General features: G+C 41.9%; 1 protein-coding gene across 1 annotated transcript; it reads left to right on the top strand.

Moving 5' to 3' along the window:
* On the top strand, positions 1-27,831 carry LOC124265676 (protein misato homolog 1-like). The gene is given in 13 exon segments (XM_046700477.1): positions 1-102; positions 1,110-1,177; positions 1,180-1,206; positions 1,995-2,100; positions 3,771-3,909; positions 6,187-6,218; positions 7,132-7,231; positions 8,389-8,428; positions 14,976-15,107; positions 15,510-15,691; positions 20,448-20,549; positions 21,227-21,342; positions 27,358-27,831. Coding segments are annotated over 13 exon segments (1,344 nt in total). The 5' UTR covers positions 1-14; the 3' UTR covers positions 27,570-27,831.

Below are 27,831 nucleotides of genomic sequence, written 5' to 3'. Positions count from 1 at the left end.
GTTATGCACAGAAAATGTCAACACGGGAGATTGTCACATTACAGATCGGTCACTATGCAAATTTTGTGGGCACACATTGGTGGAATATTCAGGTATATAAATGTGAATACGTATGTTAGCAGAGAAAAAAGAGGTGACTGTCACAGTGGTCTAATGTACGTGTACTCACTCACGGTGTAGCTGTGTTTGGAATGTTGACTCTTGGATATTACATTCCGGACGACTATTCGGTGCAGATGCACAGAATATATAAGCATGCTAATATCCATGTCACCCGTCTTCATAGTCTGATACCGATACTATGCATTATAATCATGTAGACAGCTATAAGGAGGCGTACCACTACAGGAATATAAACTTCTTGTTAACGTCGCTACGTCGATACGGGAAATTGTTATTCACCAACTTCTAGATTGTCAATTAAACAATATGTAGACAGCTCACCTATAACCATTTATTGTCTTACATACCGTAAAACGAGCTACATTTCTCACTGTGAATAGTTGCAAAATTGCTGATGACTTACTCACTCATCCTACCAGGGGTACTTTTTTGCACTGGGTGGGTGAATAGACATTTTTTTAACAGTGTAACACAATTTGTTGTGTACACTTGTCAGAGATATGTCAAGCCCCTTGAAATATGTCCATCTAAGCAGCTTATGCCCATGAGAATTGCGAACCTAAGCAAATTGTTAGTCGTTCATCTGCATCAGCCAATCCATCCCATCTACTGCCCAGCTGACTTTGCCACCTTCCCATTGTAGTCTCTGTTGGACACTGTGTAAACTGAAACACCCAGCCTCACTTACCGGTAGTTGTCCTGCAAGAAAAGACACACCTATTCTTTGTATGCTACTATGCCAGGGGTGTTACAACAGTCTCTTACCTAAGGATATACCACAAGCGCTACTTGTGCGACAAGGTAGGGCAGGACAGAAGCCCCAAAACTGTCTGGAGTCGATCTGCCAAAGATAGTTATCTTAGGTATTAAATGTTTGTTTTGGTTCACTGATAATAGGAAGAAAATATAACAAATGCATTTTCTGAACTCTGACACTAGAAAACATGTGAAAAATAGCCTTTATCTTGTAATATCTTCATTTTCAGTGGAGTCAACGCTTGTGTACAATAACCTCAGGCAACTCACAGGGCCCAAGGAAATTAACCATGATGTGCTCTCTTCAGGGAGGGACAAACATTGCATGTGGGATTGGATTTTGCAAACAGACTAGTATGTCCAACTTGAGGAGGTCTCACTCCTGAGTATCAATCACTTGCCCAATCACCACATACATCATTTGTAAGGGCGTTGGGGATAGCCTAGTGGTTAAAGCGTTGGCTCGTCAGCCAAAGACCCTCGGTTTGAATCCCAACATGAGCCACAATGTGTGAAGCCCATTTCTGTCCCCTCCCCGTGATGTTGCTGGAATATTTCTAAAAGCATCATGAAACCTCACTCACTCACCTCACTCACTCACTCACTCACTCACTCACTCTCACTCATCACTCACTCCTCACTCTCTCACTCTCACTCACTCACTCCACTCCTCACTCACTCACTCACTCACTCCTCACTCACTCCCACTCCTCCACCACTCCTCCACTCACTCCTCCACTCACTCACTCACTCACTCACTCCTCCACTCCTCCACTTCCCTCTCACTCCACTCACTCACTCACTCCTCTCCACTCACCTCACTCACTCACTCACTCACTCACTCCTCCACTCACTCACTCACTCCCACTCCTCCTCACTCACTCACTCCTCACTCCTCCTCACTCACTCCTCACTCACTCCTCACTCCTCACTCACTCACTCTCTCCTCACTCACTCACTGCCTCTCACTCACTCCCTCACTCACTCACTCACTCATGTAACCCTTGCTGTACTTCTCCCAATGTCTCAGCATGAGTTTATTAAATATGTAGTTTTTCCAAGCCTGAACTGTGATCTCTCTTGCTGCCTTAATACCTGTTTGATGTTTGTTCCAGGGGGAGGTGACATACACACCTCGTCTCATTGCTGTGGATCTGAAAGGGAGTCTGAATGCACTGAGAAGGGAGGGAATTCTGTATGAGAGCAGGCAAGGAGGGAGAAGTTAAGTGGTAAGTTGTATGTGTGTTTGTAGTCACAGAACTGATGAACTGTCAGTCTTAGTGGTTCTTTCACTTGTTTGAAAAATGCAAACGAAGTCTTTGATTTGGCAGCTCTGTTTTTCATTGAAGTGTGTCTTCATTTTCTCCGAGTTACCAGGATGGTGACTAGTGATGACGTGTCTTTCCTTCCATTATCATATTGTCTTGTAAGATTTGTGTATTATCATCATCACTTTGTTATGTGTACACTGCTTGCTGTTAACATGTTCAAATTGGATTTTTTGAGTTTGTTGGAACTACTGATTATGTTTTGCAAAAGTTTGAACAATGTGAGACAGATATGTTCGAATTGATGAGTGTTTTGAGCATGTTTTATCTAAACATGTAGTGTTGTGCGGAGAGAACAATAAACTGCCACTTTCTGATCATGCTTATACAGGAGAGTGATGTTTAAGCTTCATGAGTCCAGCCGTTCAGTTCAGAAGCCATAGAATAAAATTCCTGGAAGACTTGGATCGTGTGGAGGTAAGTTACCTAGTTCAATTGATCTTCACAGTTTATATCAGTTGAGCTGATTTCCCAGTTGAGGTGATTGATTTTGATGAGCCAATTACACTTTAAATGGTAAAACAAACTACCAGTACCATTTGTTTATTGCCTCTCTTCAACATTAAAGCTGAAACAAAACAACAGTGTGTGTGGTGTAAATCTTATGTGTTTCATTACATTGTTACAATACAATTGTTAAAGAAAGTGTTCAGACTGTTGAGCAGTGAAATATTACTAGCGCCAATACTCAAAGCGATCAGTGTATTAAGGGCCAGGTCAGAGTCTGGTTACTTTGATGAGCGTAGGGAACCTTTAAAGTATTTTTTAACATTGTATTTCATGTTGTTGGCAACTGTGGATGACTTATTTGTATATAGGTGTTTAAAAGATAGACATTCAATGTTTTGTTTCAGGCTGAGCAGATGTCAGATGTCCATCCAAATCTAGAGGAGGAACTTGATAACCCCTCGACATAAGAAACCAAAAACTTGAGTACGATTACTTTTAGTTTGCAATTCCTTTGATTCAGAAACATAGAATCAACATACGATGGCACGATGGGGGCTGTTTGGACTGTTTTGTCTTAGTTTATGGTTTATGGAGATGCGATGGGGTAGCTTGGTAGGTCAAATGTTTCTTTGTCACACCCAAGACCCTTGTCAGATTTCCCTTAAGGGTTTTGTACATGTAGCCCACTTCTGGTGTCCCACCATGACTTGCTGGAATATAGCTGAAGTGAGGTAAAACCATATTCCCTCCCGTTAAGACGATGACAAGATTGAAGTGCCTGTAGATAAGTGTAATGCTTTCAGAAGGGCAGGTGTGCTGTATGCTATGGTGTGACCTGCATGTCAGTTTCTGGCTATCCCCCGAACCGTGGGGAACTGTTAGGACTGGTCACATCAACCCGTGGTTGATGAGTCGGCCATATTGGTTTGCGTGGTCCAGTATTTACAGGCTGCCTTCACATACAACTGGAATATGGCTGAATGATGCATTAGACAGCAATGAAACAAATCCATGTTACTACCACCCATTTGTATTTATCTGTAACCATATAAACTGCATTCATAACAAGATTTGTAAGGCTGATGTTCATGCGTTTAAACCATGTTACGACAGAGAAGTCAGAGACTGAAGATGCCGTGTTTGGTCGTAAACTATACAATCTGGACAACAATGTGTCCGTGTGGTCTGACTTCCTCCGCGTCCACCTTCATCCCAAGTCCCTGCACATAGTGGATGACTTCATACACAAGAAGTGAGTTGGTTACTAGTCCAGTCAATTTCTGTGAATACCAACTACAAATTGCAACAGAAATGATTTCAACTGTTTTAAGACCCTGAACCATTCCTTTATACATATAAAGAGTCAGTGGTGGAACAAGGTCAAATTCGACCCTCAAGGTCATAGGGGTCATCTTTGCTTTCGAAATCTTAGATGGAAATGCAAACTTTATTTATAATCTACTCAATTGTGCCTTGTTATACAGTGGAAACCGCCTAAGTAAAGACCACTTAACTAAACAGACCTGATAAGTAAACACTTTTCTTTGGTCCCGGCAAATTTCTTCATTAATTATCACTATTAGAGTCTGGTTAACTAAACTCGGATAAGTCTTAAACAATACCAGCTTAATCCAAAGCGCCTTCTCCCACGTCCCTGGAAGCAATTACTTATCAAAGATACCGGATAACTAAATTAGCAATCACCACATAATCCCATTAATATGAGGATGCGTGTCAGTCTCCAGAAGCTAAACAAACATCCTACTTCGCTGCCGCTGGTCATGCAGCTGACAACACACTGAATGTAAGGTCAGCCCTGGATAAGTTGTTCATTGTTAAGATACATATGTATACATATACATGCATATGGTTGTCATTTGCATGTTTTTATAAGTTTGGATAAGTAAAATACCCGGACAAGTAAAACAATTTCATTTAGTCCTTGAAAGTTTATCATTTATCAGGTTTTCCACCGTATATGATTTTTCCTAGACTTTTGCCCATATATAATATAAAGGAACGGTTCGGGGTCTTAAAACCATTGAAATCACTATGTTTGCAATTCCAGGTGGGTTAGGTCAGAATCTTACCAGGATGACTGGACTATATACTCTCATTTGGAGCTCTCAGGATGGTGTAATACCCTGCCAAATAGAGCTCCTCTTGTACTGATTACTTTGATACCTGTCGTTGCATATTCACCTTTCAGTACTATTTACTCCTGGATTCTATTTGTTCATTGCCATCGATAATCAGTTAACTACCTGTCATCTACAGTCTTCTCTTGTTAAGTGCCCACATTTGTTATTTTGTCTCCCCCCGAAGGGTCGGGAGACATATTGTATTTGGTTGAGTTTCCGTTGGCCTCAGCCTCGGTGTCGGTGTCAGCGTTCCCATTGTTTCCGGAACATAACTCTAAACTACTCTGAAACAATCTTCACCAAATTTGGTATACTGCCTCTCCATATCATGCGGAGATGCTTTAGATTGTGGAGTGTTTTCTCAATTCTCTTGTTTATCTTGGCAATAATTTGGATCGCTGTCTTTTTGAAGAGCAAAAGTTCAAGCTCGAGTATATATAATTCTGAACTAATTGGATCCATCTTCACCAAATTTGCTAAACCGCCCTCCATATCCTGTAGATGTGTGCTTTTGGGGGGTTTGAGTAGTTTGTTTTATTTTTAAATTTTATTTTTTGTGTTTTTCATGGCAACAATTTGACGCTGTCTTTTGCTGGTGTTGCGCTTCGGAGCATACAATTTGAGACTAATTGTATGCTGCAAATCACCTATACTGCCTCTCCATATCATAGAAGTGTTACCTTTGAGGTTTGAGATTTTCTTTCAACTTTATTTTATATGCTTTTCATACCTTGAAATTGAAGGAATCAAATGAATTGCTTTGAGGTTGTAGATTGGGGAAGACGTGGCGTCTGTTTTGCAATGGTGCAAAACACTTTCAGTCTTTGTTTTGTTTTCACACATTTACTTGTATAGCTGTCTAGCTTCATGGGGGTGGTGGCAGCCTATGGCCAAGTTTTCGCTCAAGTCATGCATGGGCAAGTACAGTGTGCCTGACCCATTTTCGGTGTCCCCGCTGTGATGTTGCTGGAATACTAAAAGCCGCATAAACCAAACTCAGTCAGTCAGTCAGTTCATCATAGTAGTGCAAGTAAAATTTCCAAATCATCTTCAATCAACCATAGCTTTCATTCAGCTGATAAAGGAGTAAGAATGTATTGTTCCTCGCATTTTCCCCTATTATGTGTATCGCACGTGGCCATTTCAGAGCTTTCTTGTGTTGTATTGGTTGATGTGTGTAAAGAGTAAGCTTGCACAAAGATGCCTGCTGGGATAGTGCAGCTTTGGCACAGTATATTAGATTAATGGAGTCATGCGGTAGTACGTGGTTAAGGTTCCATTGGTGGATATGTTTAACATGGCTGTTATTATTGGTACCAATGATCTTAGACCCGATATATTTGTTAATTGCTTGACATGAAGAAACAACCCGAGGGTCTGTCTTCCAGTGAGGACCAGACGTGGGACATGTTCCAGCTTAGTAGCGCCTAGTGTTTTGTGAAGAATGTTGATGCCATGGATGCCGCGGAGGACCAGATTCGCTTCTTTGTGGAGGAAGTGTGAATTCTCCACCTGCAGGTACACTAGCGTGGAGTGCAGTTTGTTGGCGTGACTACCACAGAACTATGGGTGGTGGTGTAGCACAATGGTTAAAAGCTGCTCGTATTGCTGTCCCACTGAAGGCCTGGGTTCGACTCCTTAACATGGGTACAATGTGTGAAACCGCTTTCTGGTTGCCCCACGGTAATATTGCTGGAATATTGCTAAAAGCGGCATAAAACCATACTCACTCACCCAAGGAACATTAGGGATTGTACCCCTAGATGAACTCTTGCGCTGGATCTGTGTCCATTTTGTGATGGTAAATTCCACATTATGTCTGTCACTTCATGTAAGTAAGATTATTATTTACGCTTGATATGTTTTATCTGTTCATTGCATTCAAACCCGTGGAAGATCCAGGTTAGAATTGGTCTTTAGTAACCTATGCTTGTCGTGAAGAGTAGAGTAACGCAGATCGGGTGGGCAGGCTCGCTGACTTGGTTGACACATGTCATCGTGATCCCAACTGCGTATAGATCGATGCTCATACTGTTGATCACTTCTGCATTGTCAGGTCCAGGATTGATTATTTACAGACCGCTGCCATATTGCTGTAATATGGATGAGTTCAGCGTAACACCAAACTCATCAATCATTGCATTCAATCTGGCTTTCAATATCCCAGCCATTTTATTTATTCTCTACCTAATCTGACACAAGTATTTTGTGATGTTCACTTTGTGTTGTTCCTCACGTTGTTTTCCCTCTATCTCTTGTTCACGGGAATGTTGAGGGGGGTCACCTTGTTACCATGGCAACCTATAGTATCCTGATTGTGGTTGTGTCTGCAGGGTTCCACATGCTGCTGGACTGGTGTGATGGGTTGGGATATGGGGCTAGCCTCCTCCAGTACCTGGAGGGAGAAATGCACAAACAAGGCTCGGATGACATGTGCGTGTCTCCTGCTGTCATGCCTGATTCTGTGAGTTTGCCAATAGACATCATTATACCAGTAAAAACATTGTGAATTTCTGTCTTCTGTGTGATTCCTGGTTTAATTAGGGTTCTTTTATTGCTAACAATGCTATCAGGGCCACCGTAAGAAAACAAGGAATGGTAAGAGCCCTTCCTGACGAATAAGATACTCAAAAGTTTGGAAATGAGGATTAGACTTTTTACATTTGAACACTTGCATGTTTGGAGCTATATGTACATGAATAGGATGTGCTCCATTTTGCCAAATGGCTGATTCAGCCAAGAGGCTTGCTACTATTGCTCATCTTGACTCAACACATGCTCTTCGGAGATGCAATTACAGGTGCCAAATTCATCTGATCATAGATTAGACTTTAACATTCACGGGACGGTGGGGTAGCCTAGTGGTTAAGGTTTCGCTCATCATGCGAAGACCGGGTTCGATTCCCCCCTCATTGGCACAATGTGCAGAAGCCCATTTCTGGGTGTCCCCGCCCTTATATTGCTGGAATATTGCTAAAAGCAGCGTAAAACCATACTCACTCCCTCACTTTAACATTCACAGTTTGCCAAAATGTTCTCCTGTCTGGTTTGGCCTTCCTAAACATGATCCAGATAGTCTCACTGGGTACATACCATTCATATTTATAGTAACAGGTTCTTTGTTATGCGTGTCCTGTAGCATTAGTTTGGTGCAATATTAGAACTTTACAGAGGTATCCTTGGCATCTGAGCAACAAACCCTTTTTTAGATTGAAACATTTAGATATCTTAGAAAAGTAAAATATTCTCCACATGCAGACCAAGGGTCACCTCAACCTGAAAACCGTCAGACATGGAAACAAACAGGCAGAAAGTCAGTGTGTCCTAACACTGGATGCAGTAATCCTTTACTATAGCCCAAACGTATTTATGTTGAGGTGGCCAGACAAGAAAAAACAGAATTAAAGATTTGTAATTAGATTTTCCATAAAGAGTGAAATATGAATGAAATGATTTTTAGCAAACAGAGATCTGTTTCAGACTGTTAAGCCAAGCGTGCCAATCGAATCATCAACAGCATTCTGTCTAGACAAGGGGAGGTAACTTTAGCTCTCTGTTTGTCCCATGTCTCTGGCGGCTCTCTGTGGAAGATGGGGCCATCTCGAGACTTTTCCCCATCTCAGCTACAAGGTAGGAGGCTGTAGGGCAGAAGATGGATCTACAAGTACAACATCATTTGTAGAAATTATATAGTACATAATATGTTTTTCAGTATGAGTGGTTTATAATACAATTAACATGGAAGTGTTGTCATGGTATCCTCCATGTTATGTTATAAGCTAACAGGAGAATGGCCCTTTGGGGAGTTTAGGTCATAGTAGGATACTCCAGGTTTGTCTCCATGGTAGCAGTTCAGGTCCTGTCCCGAATCCTCACCACCAAGGTGATTGTAACTCACATACTCTGTGATTGCCATAGGACACAATAGCTTGTGGAATGGGACCCAGGTATGTGAGTTTGGGAACCTATCTTGCCTTACTTATGTCTCACTGTAGATTAAAGTAAGTCCACACCATACATACTTACTGAGAGGATTTCACGGGACAAGAATTCCTGCGCCCTATACAGAGAAATTGAGCATGGTTGAACAAAATTTATTAGTCCCATAGGGATGCAGAAAGAATCAAATACTTTTTGTAGAAAAATTCCAATCAAGTAATAATAGGTTATCTCTGGAGTTTGCTACTAGCGGTTATGGTATCATTTGCATTTTAATCACTGTATGGCTGTGTAATTGATCATGATACACAATACAATAACAGTTACTTGGAATTACAACAATATTACAACATAGTATTATTAGTAATACCCAAAGTGTCTAGGACCCCCATTTTTGCATTTCGAGGACTCCTGAAAATGTCATTTCCTCATTCATGAATCCACAGATGTTTGGAGACTGTTTGGGTGGCATGTTGTTTTTACGCCTTACATTGGCAGTGATCAGTGCTCATGTGGTGCGACTCACCTGTTTGATTCATCATTTATTTACAGTCTGCTGTGTTGTGGTTTGAAACTATACACTACATTCCACCATTTCTTATTGCTAATGCATGCTCATAAAGGAACGTTGGTTTAGTTTGGAAACTGTTGCATGTGCATGAATGAATAAAAGGAGGAAAGTTTGGCTTTCAATCTTTGTATGTGTTGGTTATTATGAGGTATTGGTACATTCCTTATTTTTCGCCATCCTGGCTCCTTGCTAGTAGCATCTCTTCTGGCGAATGACAGTGGAACACTTGATATCCCTGAAGTTCCCTACTTCAAAAGTGGACGATAAAATCATCACCCACCACTCGGCAGTCTCCCTTGCCCCTTTGGTAGCACTGGTCCACATGACCAGCCATGTTTTGTCACTCTCCTTCTTGGAGCCTTGAGAATGATTGTTAACCACTTGGATCCTATGGCACATATCCTTTTTCTATTTTGGACCTTTACATCTAAATGGCGGCTGTATGGTTTTAGGATTGTATATTATCAAATGTTTGATATTATGTGTCTAAATTATCGTTGTTTTGCCATGTTTTCATCTGGTTTCACAATTGATGAAACACTTTACCGTTCATGTAGGTACCGACTGTCCATCTTGTGGCTGACCATATATTATGTCCCTGATTGCACTGCTACATGTTCTTCCAGCCTGATCGTTGTAAACATTGTCAGAAACTAGTACTACCCAATAGTTAATAACTACCTTTTTATCTTCATAGGTGTTAGGACTGCGGTGAAGTGACTGCCAAGTCATGTCTGGTAAATGCAGTGATTAGCTGATAACCGTGTGTTAACTTCTGATGGTCGCACCAGTGATGTATTCCGGTGAATTGCAGAAGCGTTTTTCGGCGGCGAATGCGGCTGTTCAGTAGTGAACTCCATACCTGGAATAAGTAGAGATCGATGATCCAGCGGAGCTGTTGTATCATCGCGGGCGAAGAAGGCGAATCTTCTTCAGCGCCAGAGAAGAAGAAGTCTACAGCTCAGGGCACCCATTCGAAGTTTCTTGTATTCACAGGTTCTGCGCGAAGAGCGAAGATCATGCACCTGCCCGATGTTGGCCTTTCAGGGAAGAAGCGGGCGTGCGTGGTGGTCCCCATAAAATCTTGAAGTCTGAGTGGAGTGTTAACAGAAAAGCGAAGCCACCAGCAACAACTGCATAGGCAACCGTATCAGCGCGAGTATTGACGAAGACGCTTCTATCAGCGCGGGCTTATTCGAATTTACGAAGGTAACGTGTCGCTCTTTACCGGGTACAGGTGGCGAAGGCCTCCAGCGTTCTCGAAGCATCATCAACCCTGCGGCAATTAATAGACATCTTGAGCTGGCAGAACGTTTGTACGGTTTGCAGATCGATGATGGCCAGATGGATGGGGCGTTGGCGCGGGGAAAAGCTACGAAGACCACTATGATGACTACTAGCCGCAAAGCCAAGATTCAGCAGTCTCTCCAACGCGGAAGAAGAGGAAGCCTGCGTGAAAGCTCCGCGTCGATCAGTCTACCAAGTCGGAAGTTAGGAGCTGGACAATAATGCTACCCGGCGATCAGCTCGAACAAACGTCCCTGAAGGGCGTCTAAGAAATGCTCCGTAGAGGCGGATGGGCCGTTCGCCGAACTCTACAGGCGTCGTGAATACGAATGCGTCATCACCATCGGACTTAGACTTACATACGGGAACCTGCGTGCAGAGCACTCCACATCTCACAGAGGCGGTCGATCCGTAAGCGCTTGTGAAGGCCTGGGAGATATGTCCAAAGACTCGGAGATGCGGCTACATTGCCACCGGAACCGTTCACGCGCGCAGCGCGGCATCCAGAGACTCGCGACATCATGGATGCTCAGATGGGGCCATCGGTGAAACTGAAGATGGGTACTTCATCTCGTGGAGCTTCAAGATATCAAGGGGGCCAGTTAACGTTGCATTCGCCAGTTCCTCAGCGAAGAGATGGGATTCACGGTCAACTTTACAGAACAATAGGGTGACGAATACGGTAAAGATGCCAAAGTTGAAGAATACGGTCACTAAACAGGCAGAACAGTGTAGCTTACGGTCACATGGGGCGAGGGAACAGTCTGCGCGCATTGGTGCCTCTTGCCGAAGTTTTCCGTGGCTTCCGCTCGAATTATCTGAACCGCGTTCACTGTCGTCGCTCCGGGCTGGCCTAACAGGAGTTGCGGACGGTAGTGTGGGCGAGAGAAATCAGCGACTACTGCAAGATTCCTATGAGGATCAATTACCTGCAGCACACCGGTGGCGGTGATCCGTAATCTGATTGGGTCGCGGGAATAGACAACCCTCGCGGAACTTCGGTCAAAGATCGCGATGCCAGAAGTCGTCTGCGGTTGTACGCAGCTCTTTCAGCGTGGAAAGAGCTCATTTGCAGGTAAAGTTGGCAGAGATTTTGGCGTGGTTTGACTATCTTCACGGATCATATCTGAGGGACTTTTGGCAATGACAAGCGTGACGGTTTCTTCGACGGCAAACTCCACATCGATGGCAGTCCAAGTGCATCACCGATTGTTGCTTTGATCTAGAAATGGCGTAAGTAGCCGTAATCGCTGCACATTGTTGGGATTGCAGTGACAACATCTTCATTACATAATACGGAATGGTGAGACAAGCTTCTAGCCATGATTCAAGAATCAATCATCTCTCAGCTTCCATGGCGGACGCGGCGAAGCTGTTGAATCCACGTACCTACAATAAAGTAGGACATGATTTGAGTAGATGGCTGAAAAAATGCCAATCCCTATTGGGTTGGAGTTAAGCAAGGTCTTCAATTTCGCAGAATATGGCTCATCCTACGACAGAGTCTAGGATTAGTCCCAGAGGATGGTGAGATTCGAAGACCTGTCTCGCGATAATCCTCGGCAAATATGCTCTCCATTGACCCCTCTCACGATGCCAATAAAAGCCTTGAATCTCACCTATCAGCTCAAGGCATGACTGCGCGAGGAGTGCAACTCGCCCACTACAATGTTGGTGAACACCCATCTTTCAGGTTTGGATCCACAAGTACTACTGGACAGCCTGGCTCCTGAACTCCCCTATGGTGGACTCCGAAGATCAAATGGTTGCCGGAGAACCTTTTGTCAAAATCGAGCTTTAGCAACACTCATCCTCTATGTGGATGCATCACTACAAAGGATAGGGTTAACTCACCCTACGACATCCAGTGGCAGCAGGAAAGTGGTGGTCGAGTCAGGATCAAGTTCTGCGCATCAACTTGTTGGGGTGAAAGCAGTGATCAGCAGCACAACACTGTTACATTACTAAACAAGCGCCAGGCTCATGAGTTGCACCGCGGACGACTCTGCTCAAACTCAGCTTTCTCCTGTTCAGCCATGTGTCGCGGGACCTGAACATCCCACATGAAGACATTCAGAAGCAAAAGAATGTCATAGCAGAGGCGCCCTATCTGCGTCCACTACAACCATCCCTAGCGGAATGGATGTTACATCAAAAGTGTTCTCTGTTGATCCGCCACAGACAGTAGGATCTCGCTGATAGACCTGTTTTGCAAAAGTTCAGCAAACAACTACCAGCAATTCATCTCACCGATTCGGATCCTCAGGCATGGTCAACAGATGCTTTAAGCATCTCATGGGAAGGGACTAACGCTTACGTGTTTCCACCTCCAACACTATTACCACAAGTAATACAGAAAATCGACAAGCGTTGCAACTGATTTAAGGTCCGCCCTATTGGCCAGCGGTATGGTTTCCGTCCTCATGCAAAGAACTTCCGGAAGTCCAACCTGAAACTACCAGGTGGTTGAACCTGCTCATCCATCCACATACCAGAAGCAAGCTCACGGGAATGGTGCATTGTTCCAGCTACATGCGTGGGCGTATCTTGCCTATGAAGACGAAGTGGGTACTCAGCCAGAGGCAGTGAAAGCAGTGACACTGGCTCTATGGCAGATTAACTTCGCCAGCTTAATACGACGACAAGTGGCGAGATTTTAGATAGTATGCAACAGAGGAAAACTTTACAGCATTAAAGGCAGCCATCCTCAATGTAGGCGGAATACTTAATGTCATTTTAAGGCAGGCAGAGAGACGCAAAAGGTTCAACACTCTCAATGTGTATCTGGCTGCTCTCCGGCACAGTTATCACTATGATGATAGGTGTCAGAAGCTGACCAAAGTACAGAGATACTGGCGCGATTCGCTCGTTCAAGTTGGAAGACCAACGAAAATTCAAGCCTCCTGTCTGGGATCTCAAGCGTGGTTCTACAACATCACCAGTGAGCAGCCCTCTGAGGCCTCTACGAGCGGACGTCCTTTGAACCCCTACTGACACGAAAGCGATGTTCGCGTTATTTGTAGCAACAGCTTGTGCATGTCAGAAATACATGCCGTATCTGGACTTTGAGCGAACACAATTTGAATCAAGACATCTGTAACATGGTACATCTAGGACTGAGATGGGACTTTATTACCAGAACCAACTGCCGGCCAGCCCTGACAGACAGTTCCACATCCCTGCACTCTCTACAGTCCTTGGGCAAAAGGATTCACAGGATTTATCACTAAAAGTCTACCCACAAAGGACAAAAACAAGGAGACAAAAATTCAAATGCCTATTCATCCCCCTTATCCACTGAGATGCCCACGGGAGTCTCACGGACAACGATATCGATATGGATGAGAGCTGTTATACTAAGGGCCTACAAAGCAGCAGGACTTGAGCCTCCACGAGCCTCCAATCCCCACGAAGTCAGAGCCCTGGCGTCTACACTTGCTCTGCATGGAAACTGCTCGATTACAACAATAATGGAGGGCTGCTTTTGGAAATCCGGACCACGGTGTTTGCCAACCACTACCTCAGAGACATTGCCACCGAGGATGTCTCAGGCATTCCTGAAGTTTGGACCGCTTGTTTGCAGTACAACAACTAATGGTTCCACAATGGCGGCTGAGAAATGCCCACCCTTTATCGCATTGACTTTGCGTGAAACCAATGCTCTGGAGAGCAAATGGTTAAAAGTCCTTGCATCGTCTAGGACAGACTAGCATGAGTGATAGACCCTGTACTTGTATAGGACTTACTCGTACATGAAGAAGGGTCGTATCTCCACTTGATGCATGCATCAAGAGATGGAGTTGCAATAGATAACTAATGGAACATTAGTATATTTAAAATCCACACGAAAATGTCAGAAGTTTCGGAAGAAATCTGACAAGTTGTGGTTCCCCCCCGACTCATCAGATGGAAGTTGGAAAAACAGAATCATCAACAGTGCCGTCATAAGTTCCCATGGGGGGTAATACAGGATGTAAAACAGCTGCCAGTGAATCCAGGAAGTGGCCTGAATTCTGCAAGCATTTAGCATGAGTTAGGATAAGGAAAAATATGTAATTTTCTGAGTAAAATTGATATTTTATACTTATCCTGACTCATAAGGTCAGCCCTCCCAACCTGTAAATCCGGGTGTCGGGCGTACAAATGGAGAGAGTGACAAACATAGCTGTCATGTGACCAAAAAGGGCGCCAAAGGAAGCAAGGGAGACTACTCATGGGTGAGTGATGATTTTACGTCTGCTTTTTAGAAGGGAACTTCAAGGGATTTCAAGTGTTCCACGATCATTTGCAAGATGAATCACGCATTTAGCATGAGTCAGGATAAGTATAAAATATCAATTTTAGTCAGAAAATATTACATATTTCTAATTTCATTGTCAGGGGGAACTAGACTACCACACCAGTGGCATCATGGCAGCTTGTCTGGATACACTGTCTCTCCCGTACAGGCGTGAGGGCTTCGCAACACAGCTGGCTGATATCACAGCATCATTCAACAATCTCGGGAGAAAGGTGCGTGTAAGCCAAGCATAAAAATCACAAAAAATATGCTAGTCTTAGATTGGATTTAAAGATATAGAAAGTCACAACAGTCTCTGAGACTCTGTGGGAAACTGTACCCAAGCCTTTGATCCTGCATATCATTTCAAATTAGTGTACAGACCATCAAAAATCAGTTTTAAATCTTACAAATTTTGTGTTCTATATTGTGTAGTTCTAGTTTCATGAGGAAAAGAAGCTTATGTTTTATAGGTGGAATATTCCTGACTGCAGCATTACACAGCAAGCAGACAAATGTATTCTCTAAATTGTGAGAAGAAAAACAGTTGAGATGGCTTATGTTTTGTCACGCGGAAGTGAGTTTGTTTCCCCATGTGGCGTGAGTGTCTAAGCATCGGCCCTTGTTTACTTCAGGTTGCAGCTGTCTACTCCAGCCTCCCCTTCCCTCTCACACCCCAGGGGACATTTGTTGAGAGTCTGATGTCCCACAAAGACCACCCACCCTGGTATTCCCTCACCCCCCATGTAGGCACCTGTCTTGACCCCTACATGCAGTCCTGTGTGGTCAGGGGTGTACCAGACCACAAGATAACCAGGTGAGGAACTCCGGTTACACACATCTATTTAACATGCATTAAACATGCATTCAAGTGAGTGAGTTTAGTTTTAAGCTGCTTTTAGCAATATTTCAGCAATATCATGGAGAGGGGGACACCACAAGTGAGCTTCACACATTGTACCGATTTGGGGAATAAAAACCGGGTGTCTGGAGTGATGAGCGAACGCTTTAACCACTAGGCTACCCCACCACCCCTCATGTATTCAAAGGGTATTACATGCTAAGGAGAGTTTAGTTAAGAAGGAGGGTTTACATTTTAAACTCAAAGGAAAGTGTTTCATCTATCATAAATACTGAAAGACAAATCTGAGCCGACATTTATCAACAATTTTGTACTTTTTGGTTCAATAGGTTCCAAGCATCTCATTTACTACATCAGAACTTCCATGGATAATCAGGAATTTGTTGTGTTTGGGTGCTTGCTTCTGCAGCTGGTGTCTGAGATCTGCATCACTTTTGACTTTCCTTAACATGTTGAGCAGATCGGTGCTCATGCTGTTGATCACTGGATTGTCTGGTCCAGACTCGCCTATTTACAGACCACCGCCATATTGCTGCGTGCGGCGTAAAACTAAACTCACTCACTCACTTAACATGTTGGGATATTACTGGAATGCTCTTCACAAATGGCGGGGCCGGTGGGGAAGCCTAGTGGTTAAAGCGTTTGCTCATCATGCCGAAGACCCGGGTTCGATTCCCCGCATTGATACAATGTGTGAAGCCAATTTCTGGTGTCACCCCCGTGACATTGCTGGAATATTGCTAAAAGCGTTGTAAAACTAAACTCACTCACTCACTCCCAAATGGCTTTAATCCCATGATAGTCACCCTGAAGCTGGAAACTGAGCTGTATTCCGGTGATTCTTTCTGAGGCTGGAAACCAGTTAGGTTGTGTTTGCTACTGAAACCGTTCTGTTAGGATGGTGGATTCTGAAGTCTGACTGTCTTGGACATTTGTTTTTGAAACTAGAAACAGTTCAAGTTTTGTTATGGAGGTTGTTCATCTCAGTGCAATAATGCACATGGTTTGCATGATCCTTGTGAAATATATGTGCACAGGGCTATGGATTTTTAGTGGGCAAATCCTCTAACTGCTTGTTTTGGAAACCATGCCAGCAAGCAGACCAGTCAGTTAAACACCCGAGGCCATCTTCTGGCATATCATTTAGGTGCTTGCTTGTTTAGTGCAGTGGTCACATGTGGTGGATCAATAGTGGTCACATGTGGTGGATCAGTAGTGGTCACATGTGGTGGATCAATAGTGGTCACATGTGGTGGATCAATAGTGGTCACATGTGGTGGATCAATAGTGGTCACGTGTGGTGGATCAATAGTGGTCACGTGTGGTGGATCAGTAGTGGTCACATGTGGTGGATCAATAGTGGTCACATGTGGTGGATCAATAGTGGTCACATGTGGTGGATCAGTAGTGGTCACATGTGGTGGATCAGTAGTGGTCACATGTGGTGGATCAATAGTGGTCACATGTGGTGGATCAGTAGTTGTCACAGGATTCATGACATCATCATAAGACTCGATACTGTGGTCTTTGGATCTACACAACAAAGATCTTCAAACACGTTCAATACCTCTATGGTGGTGGCGGATCAATATGGCTCGCTAAGTTTGTACTGTTTACCTTACTGGTTAAAGCCTTTGGCCTGCGGTGCTAGTCACGCCGAAGACCACGTGGTTGGATCGAATCCACAACATGGGTCAGTACAATGTGTGAAATAGCCATTTTCTGGGTGTCCCCATTATGTGGTGATCAATGGCCAAGATGTTGCTGGAATATTGCTAAAAGCGGCATAAAACCAAACTCAGTCAGTCAGTCAGTCAGTTTACCTTACTACACCACTAATCTCTGTGTCAGGTGTAATTTGTCAGGCATTTGTGGGCTTGACATCATCTAACTGTGAGTAGCTCAAGATGATGTTCAGGGGTTCCAATAACGTTTTACAACAGTATGTCATTATTTTATACGACACTAGCAGCAGAGTGGCCTATGGTTTTATCCTGGTTACACTTTCCCTGCATTCACCATATGAAACTGTGTACCTCTTTGAGTGTATAGTATAGTTTACAACATAAAGCAGTGAGCGATAAATATATTGGGATCCCATGATAGTTTGGGTGACATGCATGGTTTCTTAAACAGACAAAAAAAACACCAGAAAAATAATAATGCCCTGCCCTCTCACAGACTAGTGCGTCTTGATTGGCAGCTGATGGACTGGGTTGGAATGTTTTGTATTATCGCGCCCAACAATGTTTAGGATTTCATACTCTTGTCTGCCATCGTTTATGTTATTGATTAATGAAGCATCCAGTGACAGGCATTTTCAACACAACTTCAATCCCTGTTTTGAGTTTCCACAGGATTTATACAGTGCGCATACGGTTGTGTTTGGTATTTATCTCTGTAAACACAAACAAACTCTTAACTCAATGAATATGCTGTTTGTATCCACAAGAGATCATATTTTTATAAAGTAAACTTATCCTGACTCCTATTTATTGCTTATCTCCCTTTCCATACGAAGGTTAAGTGGAAACCTCTGTCCTAATGTTCCCAAGAACAGTCAAAACTTTACTCACCCCAATAGGGCCCCTTGCCGCTTCCTGCCACTGCATCCCAGGTGACCGCGGCCATATTGTCACTCTCTCCTCCATTGCCCACCTAGACGGTTGGGCTGGCACCTCGTGTCCCTTCTACGGCCTTATACTCAATAAGGGCTCAAATTTTTGTTGTAGTTGGTCCTTCATAGCCTTTGGCAATCATAACATTGTATTTGTAGTGAAATTAGGTGAGGATAACTCTCAGGAGAATCTCGACTCATCAATTTAGACGGAATTAGTGTCGCTGAAGTAACTATATCGTCAGGGCCAGCCTACGCCTCAGTTTAAGCCACCAGAAGTGGATGGGAAATTACTCACTGTTGAGTAACTCAAGTCTCAAACTTACAGAATGAAACACCAGCTAGACACTATATGTGTTGTCTAAGGACATTATTGGAACCCACAATGGAGAGAGAACGTATGCTCTTATCAGTGGGATCACTTAGCATCGCCCTAAGCGGGACTCACTTTAAGGCGTCAACAAGATCTACTATCCTCGTGCCTTTGACCGACCTCTACATTAAGCCACTTTTACGCAACCATGGGCTGCTCCCATCATATTTGATTGCTCTTCATATCATACATCAAGGAGGTCTCACAGGATTTTGAGGACCCGTAAGTCAGTAAGACTATGAACTCTATGAAAAAACGATCCATCAAAGACTTTACACCTGGAGCAACCCTTATTCAAATGGTTTTGGAGGATTATGTAAGCGGCGTAATTCTTACGCACACTTTTACTCAACCAGCTATTGCACCATATTTCATGGGGGCCCACCTGTTACAACACCGCTGACGTCACATGCATGGGAGCTCATTGGTTTAGGACAGAAGCCAATGCCCTGCGCAGGCCTGATTTGCATATCATGTGTCAGCAAGCTCACTGGGTTGTAAATAAACCAGTTCTAGGAGGAATCACTTCAACTACAGCCTGAAAACAGCAAACGCCTCTTCATTCTGTTGTCCTCAACATCCACCCCACATCTCGCACCACATTATCCTTCTGGATGAGAGCCACCATCCTATGGGCTTACACCTTCGCTGGGTTACCGCCCCTGACAGCTTTCAATCCACATGAGACACAGGCGTTAGCATCTACGATGGCTTTGCATAGTAACTGCTCTCTCCACGCCATTATGGAAGGATGTTTCTGGCAATCTGACTCGGTCTTCTCCTCCTACTACCTTCAGGGGATGCTCCATCTCTCAGTCAGGGCGTTAATGCGGCCTGTACCAGTTCCCAGACCCTTGTTTTATACTGGCAAGACGGAGATACTACCACCTGCGGTGGTTGGACAAATCTGGAGCAATCTGGAGCGATTCTGTATCCCGATGTGGAAGGGTTAGACATTTCACGTTTTCTGACCTCTACTTTTCGAAGCAATTACGAGGCTTGAAAATTGTGGCGAAGTGACATCCTTTCTCGCTGAGCTGCATCCTTCCCCGGAGGTTGCGGACGAACACCACATCGCTCGGGAGCACCCATCTCTCTGGGAGACGTTGTGTAGCTTAGTAAGCCAAGGAGTTCAGAGGAACTTCGTCACAGGCATAGGAGTTGGCGCTGTCAGTAACAGGCCTCCCTTGTGCATCGTTATCTACGGTTGTTTCCAGTCTACACAGTTCTACTGTTCGCACTGACAAGACACAGGGTATCTGCGTCCCGCCGTCTGACCGTGGGATAAGTGCATACCGTGAGATAGGATAAGTTTAAAAATTTGGAAATTTTAAATATAAATTGTATATTTATATACTTATCCTATCTCACACGACGGATTCCCGCTCATCATCCCCGCTACGCAGATTCTCCAACCTTGTTTTTTAAGTGGCTCCAAGAATGAGAATGATAATTCGGAGATAGTCAAGTGGGTAGCTAGTGGTGCATGCCGCATGCTTTGCATGACAACTAGGAAGCTGTCTTATAATGAGGGTAGCATGGAGTGCTTGGGCAGATGGACAAGAGAGGCCAAGGGAAAAAAGTTTCCATCATTCCACTCAGTGTCGAATCAAGCGAGAGAAGTGCATTCCGTGAGATAGGATAAGTATATAAATATACAATTTATATTTAAAATTTCCAATTTTATCATAAAAATTACATTTATGTATGTTTGTATTTAGATCTCAGCCGACACCTGACATCCCCAGAATACTGACAGGCTGTTCCTCTCTCGCTGAGGTTCTCCACCTTTATCTGTCAGAGACATATCCACAGTCCCTGAAGTAAGTCACTCACAGTTGTCTGAAGGTTTCCCCTGTGTCTTCGACTTATAACATGCCTCTGATTATAACTTCTCTCAAGAAGTTAATGGTTGATATTTATACTTCTTTTTCAAACATGATCATTAGGATGTGTTATAAAATGAGAATATCTGTTAAGAGAAAATATACGTGTTAACATCGATGTGCATACACATTAATTTCTTATGTTGTTCAACAGTTTTATTCACAATACAACATATTTTCTCTCCCGTTAACATCTGTTTTTATACATATTCTGAAACATTTTTTTTCATGTGCAATATTGTTTGTAAACGTCTTTTAACTTCCAAAGTGTTTTCGTGTTCAATTGCACATTTGGTTAAATGATTTGAGGCTGTATCATGTTTAGTTTCGAATGATTGCTGCTTTGACTAGTATGAACCATAACCTATCCTCTTTAAATGATAAAAATATTATAGTGAATAGAACTTTGATGGAATGCATTTAGCAGTGTTATGCCTTTTTTGATAGTTCATATTCATATCAAACCATTCTTATTGTTCCTAATAAATATAATCTTTTTGAGATAAACCTTTTGGAGATAAACCAAATAAGTTTGTATATATGATACAATGATGACAATTGTTTGTATACCAATGATGAAACGGATGCAGATATATATGTTTCTCCTATTTCAGTGCTGGCTGTACAATGCGAGATGCTTGTAAAGTTGTCTCCCCTTACCCACATGTTTTCTCCAGCAACGTGACCAGCAGTGGCTACATTTGTGATACAGACAGGCCATCATACCAAGGTAGCTACTTAAGTTGTCTCCCCTATTATATAGTGTAGGTTTCACTAGTTAACGGGTGTGTATACCATCCACACTGTCATAAGTCTTGATATCTTGCAGGCATGCAAGCCTTAGTACTTGATGATGATCTTTAGCACTTATACTTTCAATCAGTTTTATCTGACACCTCTCTATTTTCTATTTCATAGCAATAGCTTGACATCAAACGGTTGAAGCAGAATGATTTTTGCAGAGAAATTGTGGCTCTGCCTTACCTGGCACTATACCTTAGCTTCCCTTAATAGACTGTACTGGAATGGAATGATATTTGAAACAGATTTAAGTCTGTGCCAGATATGAGTTTTTCATGACCTTTTTTCACCAACCTGCAGTGTTGCCAGATTGCCTGCCCCTTAATAATTCATACCACAGTGATGATGAAAGGAATTTTGTGCCCTTTTTTCACCAACCTGCAGTGTTGCCAGATTGCCTGCCCCATTAATCCTCTCAATGCTACTGTCGAACCCGTTCGACAGGGGAGCAGCAAAATGACATCCCCAAATTAAACTTGCAATAATTATTTAACAAGTCGGATTTACATGTCATTTGAATTATGTTTGGAAAGCATTAATTCTCAGCTGTCTAAACATCTTCAATTAGTTTATGTACCTTAAAATGAAACGCCCACGAATTAAAATTTCTCGGCACACAGCCGCAAATAACGGCCATTGTGGACTTCAGGCACATCACGTCGAGTGGTACCCAGTCTAATATTTTCTTCATGACGAAATATTTTTTTATAATTTCATCAATATTTTTGTTCTTAGGTAAAGAGAAAACACTGAAGTTTCCCATTTTCTAAAAATTAGTAACTTTCGGTTTAATTATTTATAAACAAAAACAATCTAAATGTCAGATCGCCGATTGGATGAATGGGAACGATCATGGCAATGGTGGTAAACAAACAACTCCACATGCATCGTGATACCGAAACAATTGTGCCATCCTTTTGATAGATCCAACTATTTTCGTTGGAATTAATTACATGGTCTGATTAGGTACATGTTATTGTCTTTGTCACAAAATTATCATATTTATCGAGTTTATAATGATTTTGTTTGACAAACCTTCCGACAAGGACATTGTTGACAGCCGTAGGTGACACGTGGCCAAACTCGCGTTTTTTTAGGTGACAAGACATGAAGGATGTTTGAAATTACGCGTAGAATCTGAACTCAAAAACATTCAAAGAAAACGACTGAATACCTAAATAATGCAGCTCATGAAACATTATCACAATATTTGTAATTGTACCCACCCTTGGTGAAACCGGAAGCTAACGCATTACAGCACGGCACTCATGGAAGTAAAATCACGTCGAAGTTGGAAAAACCATTGATACATTTTCTAAATTGATTCAAATTCCCGTAAAATCCAAAATGAATAGTAGAATTAACTTTTCAATCCCCTTCAATTGGTTACTGTTAGCTGTTTTTAACAGTAATTGTCATTTTTTGCTTTCATTGTATATTTTGTCCCCTAATATTGCCGCCAGTGCGTAGATCTTTATGTTTACAAATTCAAAGTCGTAATGGATCTCGCGGTCGGTGATTTTCGAATAATTTAATGTTCTGACACGGGGAGATATTATAAAATGTCAGTATGTCATAACAATAACTTAATATTTTCAGTCACAAATTACTAGTATCATTTCTGCCGTTGCTGTAACAGTATAATTAGCAGAAAATATTATCATTTGATGAAAACAGAGACAATATACATGTAATTAATTATATGGTCTCTGATGAAAGTCAACAGGCCTCATATTCTGTTAAAATTAAAGCAAATAGAAATCTTACCTTAGTATCTTTCCTGGGTTTTGGAGCAATAACATAATACAAAATTAGTCTACTGAACTTTCAAGGATTGATGCTGTGTGCTGAAGTGTCTGATAGTGATATGCTCGTATGACTACAGTATGTAAATTGCCCCTGCCATCATAAAACAAAATATGTCAAGAACAATCTTCTATGAATTACAAAATGCCAAAACCTGAGCACTCTTTTGTTTAGGGTCTGTATGTATTTGATATTGTCATTGCCTCATATATATGGCAATAAAATATCCAAAATGAAATCTCAATGGATTAGCTCCAAACTGGACAACAAAAAAATCATTTGTTGCAGCTCTTGATTTAGGGAAAGAAAACCTATTTGCCCCTGGTGCCACCTTACATGATTACCTTGATGCCTCGGACAAAAACAGGTTGCACCTCCTGCTCAATATATATATATTATGTATTACTTGTGGTTTTGATATTGCTGATTCACAACATCATCACAACAAAATTATTCTGGGTCTGGTATGATAATTTTATATTACTTCATAACATTTCATGACATGAAAAAAAAGGTCCCTCTTTCAATCACTGTCAGTGTGATCACTGCTCCAAACCAGTTTGGGTCATCAGTCTGTTTCCCAGATGAAGTCTGTTTTTACAGCAAAATATGAACATGCACAGTGTGCAAGTAGGTATAAATATGAGGTTACATTTTGCAGTTGTAGGTTGCACCAGTGCAAATTCTAAATGATAAATCGAGCCATGCACTGGGTTACTTGACCAGTATTTTTTTAGAAAACAAATGGACACACATCAAACAATGTGAAGAACTACTAGATAGAATTGAAACTTTGAAAGCACTGCTTTTGAGGCAACATAATTATTTCAATTTTGCTCCTACTTGGAGAACAAATGATGTGCTGTTTGGCTGTTTTAATGACTAAAATAAATACCGATTTTGAGTGAAATGCATTCACACAGACTATGACTATTTTTGTATCTCGTCATTCCAAATTTTAAGAAATCCATTTACATTACATTCTTACTACTGTAGATCTGATTTCATCCGTTTCTGTGATAGGAAAAATGATGTTGTCATATACAATGTTGGCCTATACTTATGCCATGTACAGAAATTGATAAACTCCAGGATGTAGAGCTGCAAAGGTTATATTGCACACCCACTAAACACAGTGTCAATCTGATTGTATTATGGGCGAGGGCCTCTTTACTGAATAAATACTGTCTGTGATAATAAATAATTCACAAAACAAAGAGTTACTGTTGAAAACAAAAGTAGTTCATCACCCATCTGTATTTGAGGTATATATTTAGCAAGATAATGTATTGAAACAATACACAAAATAATAAGAAACATCTATCCATATATTTTATGGTATAGTTGTTTTAAATAATTATGTAAAATTGTTAGTTTTCCACATCACTGAAAGACAGTAATTGATAATTGGTTATTTACAATTTGCTAATGCATTTGATAAATCCTTATAGTGTCTTTACCCGTGACCATTTGGGAGAGAAAAATAGTTATCATATTATTAATAACAATAAACATATGAAAATACATGAAAATGTCTAAAGTTGTAACCAGCTGTGAAACATTAAGCATTACAAATCTGTCATCAGTATTCACCAAGGATTTTAATTTATTGCATAAATTTATACTGTAAATTTAATTCAAATTTTTCTGAAGCGAGACTATAAATTTGGCATACATGTAATATGACCGCACAATTCATTAAATCATCACTAATTTCACGTGAGACTATAATTGACACTATATTTTAGTATATAATATAATACATATGCATCATGTATCATATTTTATCACAATAAGAAAAGCATCAATGTTATTTTGAAACAAATTATGTCACGCCTATTTCAGCGCACCTGTTGTTGATGCCGATGTTTGTAAACGTTGCTGCATCGGACAAAGTAAAAAAACAAACAAACTAGCATCAACATACATGTACCTCACTATTATGTTTCTTATCTGCATATTCAGTGTAGAATGTAGTGGTTGTCCTAATATCAAGAAATGTTCAAATAAAAGATACTGAGAAACTTGCATGTTGAGTGTTGATCAACTACTGCTTCCGGGTCACGGGAGTATACAAGGTCAAACTGGTTCCGTGATATTGCCAATTATATAGCCAAAAACAACATGGTTTTTTATCCCCCTGCCGCATGTTTAGCGCAAAGCGGGGGATATAGCATTAGGCTCCGTCCGTCCGTCTGTACGTACGAATTGGAATATCTTAAGAACCGTTGACTGGATTCTTTTCATATTTGGTACCTAGGTTCATCACAGTAAAAGAAAGGTCCCAGTCAAGTTTAGTGACCTTGACCTTCATTTCAAGGTCACAAGGGGACTTCAACGTTTTACCCTTGTCGGCGAGATATCTCTAGAACTGATCTCTGGATTTTCTTCATATTCAACACCAAGCTTTATCTAGGGAAGGCGCAGGGTCCAGTCAATTTTGGTGACCTTCACCTAATTTTCAAGGTCATGGCGACACTTTGAAGATTTCAACATGTTGAGCTGCATGTCAAGCTTGTCAGTGAGATACCTAAAGAACCGTTCACTGGATTTTCCTCATATTTGACTCCAAGCTTCATCTAGGGAAGGTGCAAGGCCCAGTTGATTTTGGTGACCATCAAATAATTTCAAGGTCACGGTGACACTTTGGAAATTTCAGCATGTTAAACTGCATGTTAAGATTGTCAGCGAGATATCTCAAGAACAGTTCACTGGATTTTCTTCATAGACTTTCAAGACTTCCCTTGAATGTTTTTCAATAAGCAATTTCTTTATTACTATTTTTGTATATTTCATACACTAAGACATTCATGTCAAGGTCAAAGTGATTCTTGAAAATATTGAACAACTACAGAGCAAGATATCAAGAGAGGTTGACTGGTCATGATTTGTTGACATTTAACTTCAACTATAATTACGACCTTCACTTTCATTACTTTTTAAGTTTGATTTGATCATTTGCGGCGGGGGATTATGTCACCTTAGTGACAATGCTTGTTTCTTGTGAGCTATGATTAATCATTCTAAATAGTGATTTGTGTTAAATTTGGGTTTGCCAGACGAAATATCTTCAAATTTACTGTCTGTGACATCACATCCGGTGACCTTACAAGAAAACAAGTTAGATTTCGCGATCTTCATTTTCGTTTCTCTCTTGTCATATGAAACTGAAAATGATAAATGAGACACTTGTAGAATGAGAAATTCTTGCTCCAGATACCTGTTTGGCCTCAGTACCACAGAACCTTTCACCATTTTTGGTGGTTTTCGTCTGGAGGGTCATTCTTCCGTCAAGCACCTTATGAATCACTTGAGTCTGCATTTTGAGGACCTTTCTATCAAGATATGCTTTCCTCTGGCTCTCACCAAGGCAGCCATAGTTAGCAAGATTCATACACTGGATGTTTCAAAGGTCAGTTTCAAAAAGCAGTCCAGGGGCATGATCTTTGGTGATTTACCAAAAACCAAGCCAGGCCAGCTTGATTTCTGGTTCCACTTACTGTCCTTCTCTGAGATAGTAAGCCCAGGGAATGACCACAACTAGCACTGGGCCCATCTGGGCCCTATGCCAATATCGGTGCTGGTCTCCGACCATGTCATCGCTGAAGTGATGTTTAACACAATACCATTTTGGCCCTGTTCGGCAGTACTTCAAGCTTATCTGTTGGCTGATCTGCTACACCCAGAAGCCCACAACTGACATGCGAAATAAGCCTTGTTGTCAAGGATGGCCCTCCATGCAGACAGCTTCGTTAGGATCATCATGAAGGGTTGCTTCTGCAATTCTGGCACTACTGTCCATGCTGCGTCTGCCGTCATATCCTGAAGGATATGAGGGATTATCGGTCAAAGGTAGATAACTCTGGGGTATTTGGGCATTTACTTCAATCTGTATCTCCGTTCTAGGACTGTCTGTTTGGCTAAGGTAGGGAAGTTGAAGCATTGTAGCATCAGGTAAGCATTAAAACATTGCATTTCCATTGCTCATTTCTGATGATTGATTAATATGCTAACATAGGTTTAATATACTGAATTTTCTATATAACAGGAATGATTCTAATAGCTTTTTGTTCCAAAACAATGCAATGTCGAATTTTAACTCAACATTCATGCACTTCCTTCACCAATTTTGTTTCAGGTGTGGAGTCAGTTCCTGTAATGACGTCTCTTCAGTCCAATGACAGTGTTTACAACCTGACCAGCAGTCTCCACAATGAGGCATCCCGCTTCAACATCAAGAAGCACCATCACTACCTTGAGGCAGGGTTGGAGGAGGACGAATACCGAGAGACACTGGACAATGTGTCCACACTGGGGCAGTGCTACAAGACAGACACATCCATATCCTGACACCTGCTGCAACATCCTGGACAGAACTATGAACTGCAGTCCAGTGTTTAATACAGAAACAGGCTCCATAACCTGATATAATGAGATGCTGCTTGCTGTTATCAGCTGGAACTGGTTTCTTAAAACCAACCATCAATGTCCAAATGGTGATCCATGCATGCGTGTCCAGTGTTTGGAAATTGGATTGATCTTGGCGGGTTTTTTTTGTCTGTATTTGAAACTAGGGACTCCGTAAACCTTGAGCTTTTAACAAAGTGTCCAA

The sequence above is a fragment of the Haliotis rubra genome, unplaced genomic scaffold, assembly GCF_003918875.1.
Source record: "Haliotis rubra isolate DU_JTF1 unplaced genomic scaffold, ASM391887v1 Scf99, whole genome shotgun sequence".
Taxonomy (NCBI): Eukaryota; Metazoa; Mollusca; class Gastropoda; order Lepetellida; family Haliotidae; genus Haliotis; species Haliotis rubra.
The sequence above is the reverse complement of the archived record's forward strand: the minus strand, read 5'-3'. Positions and strand labels throughout refer to the sequence as shown.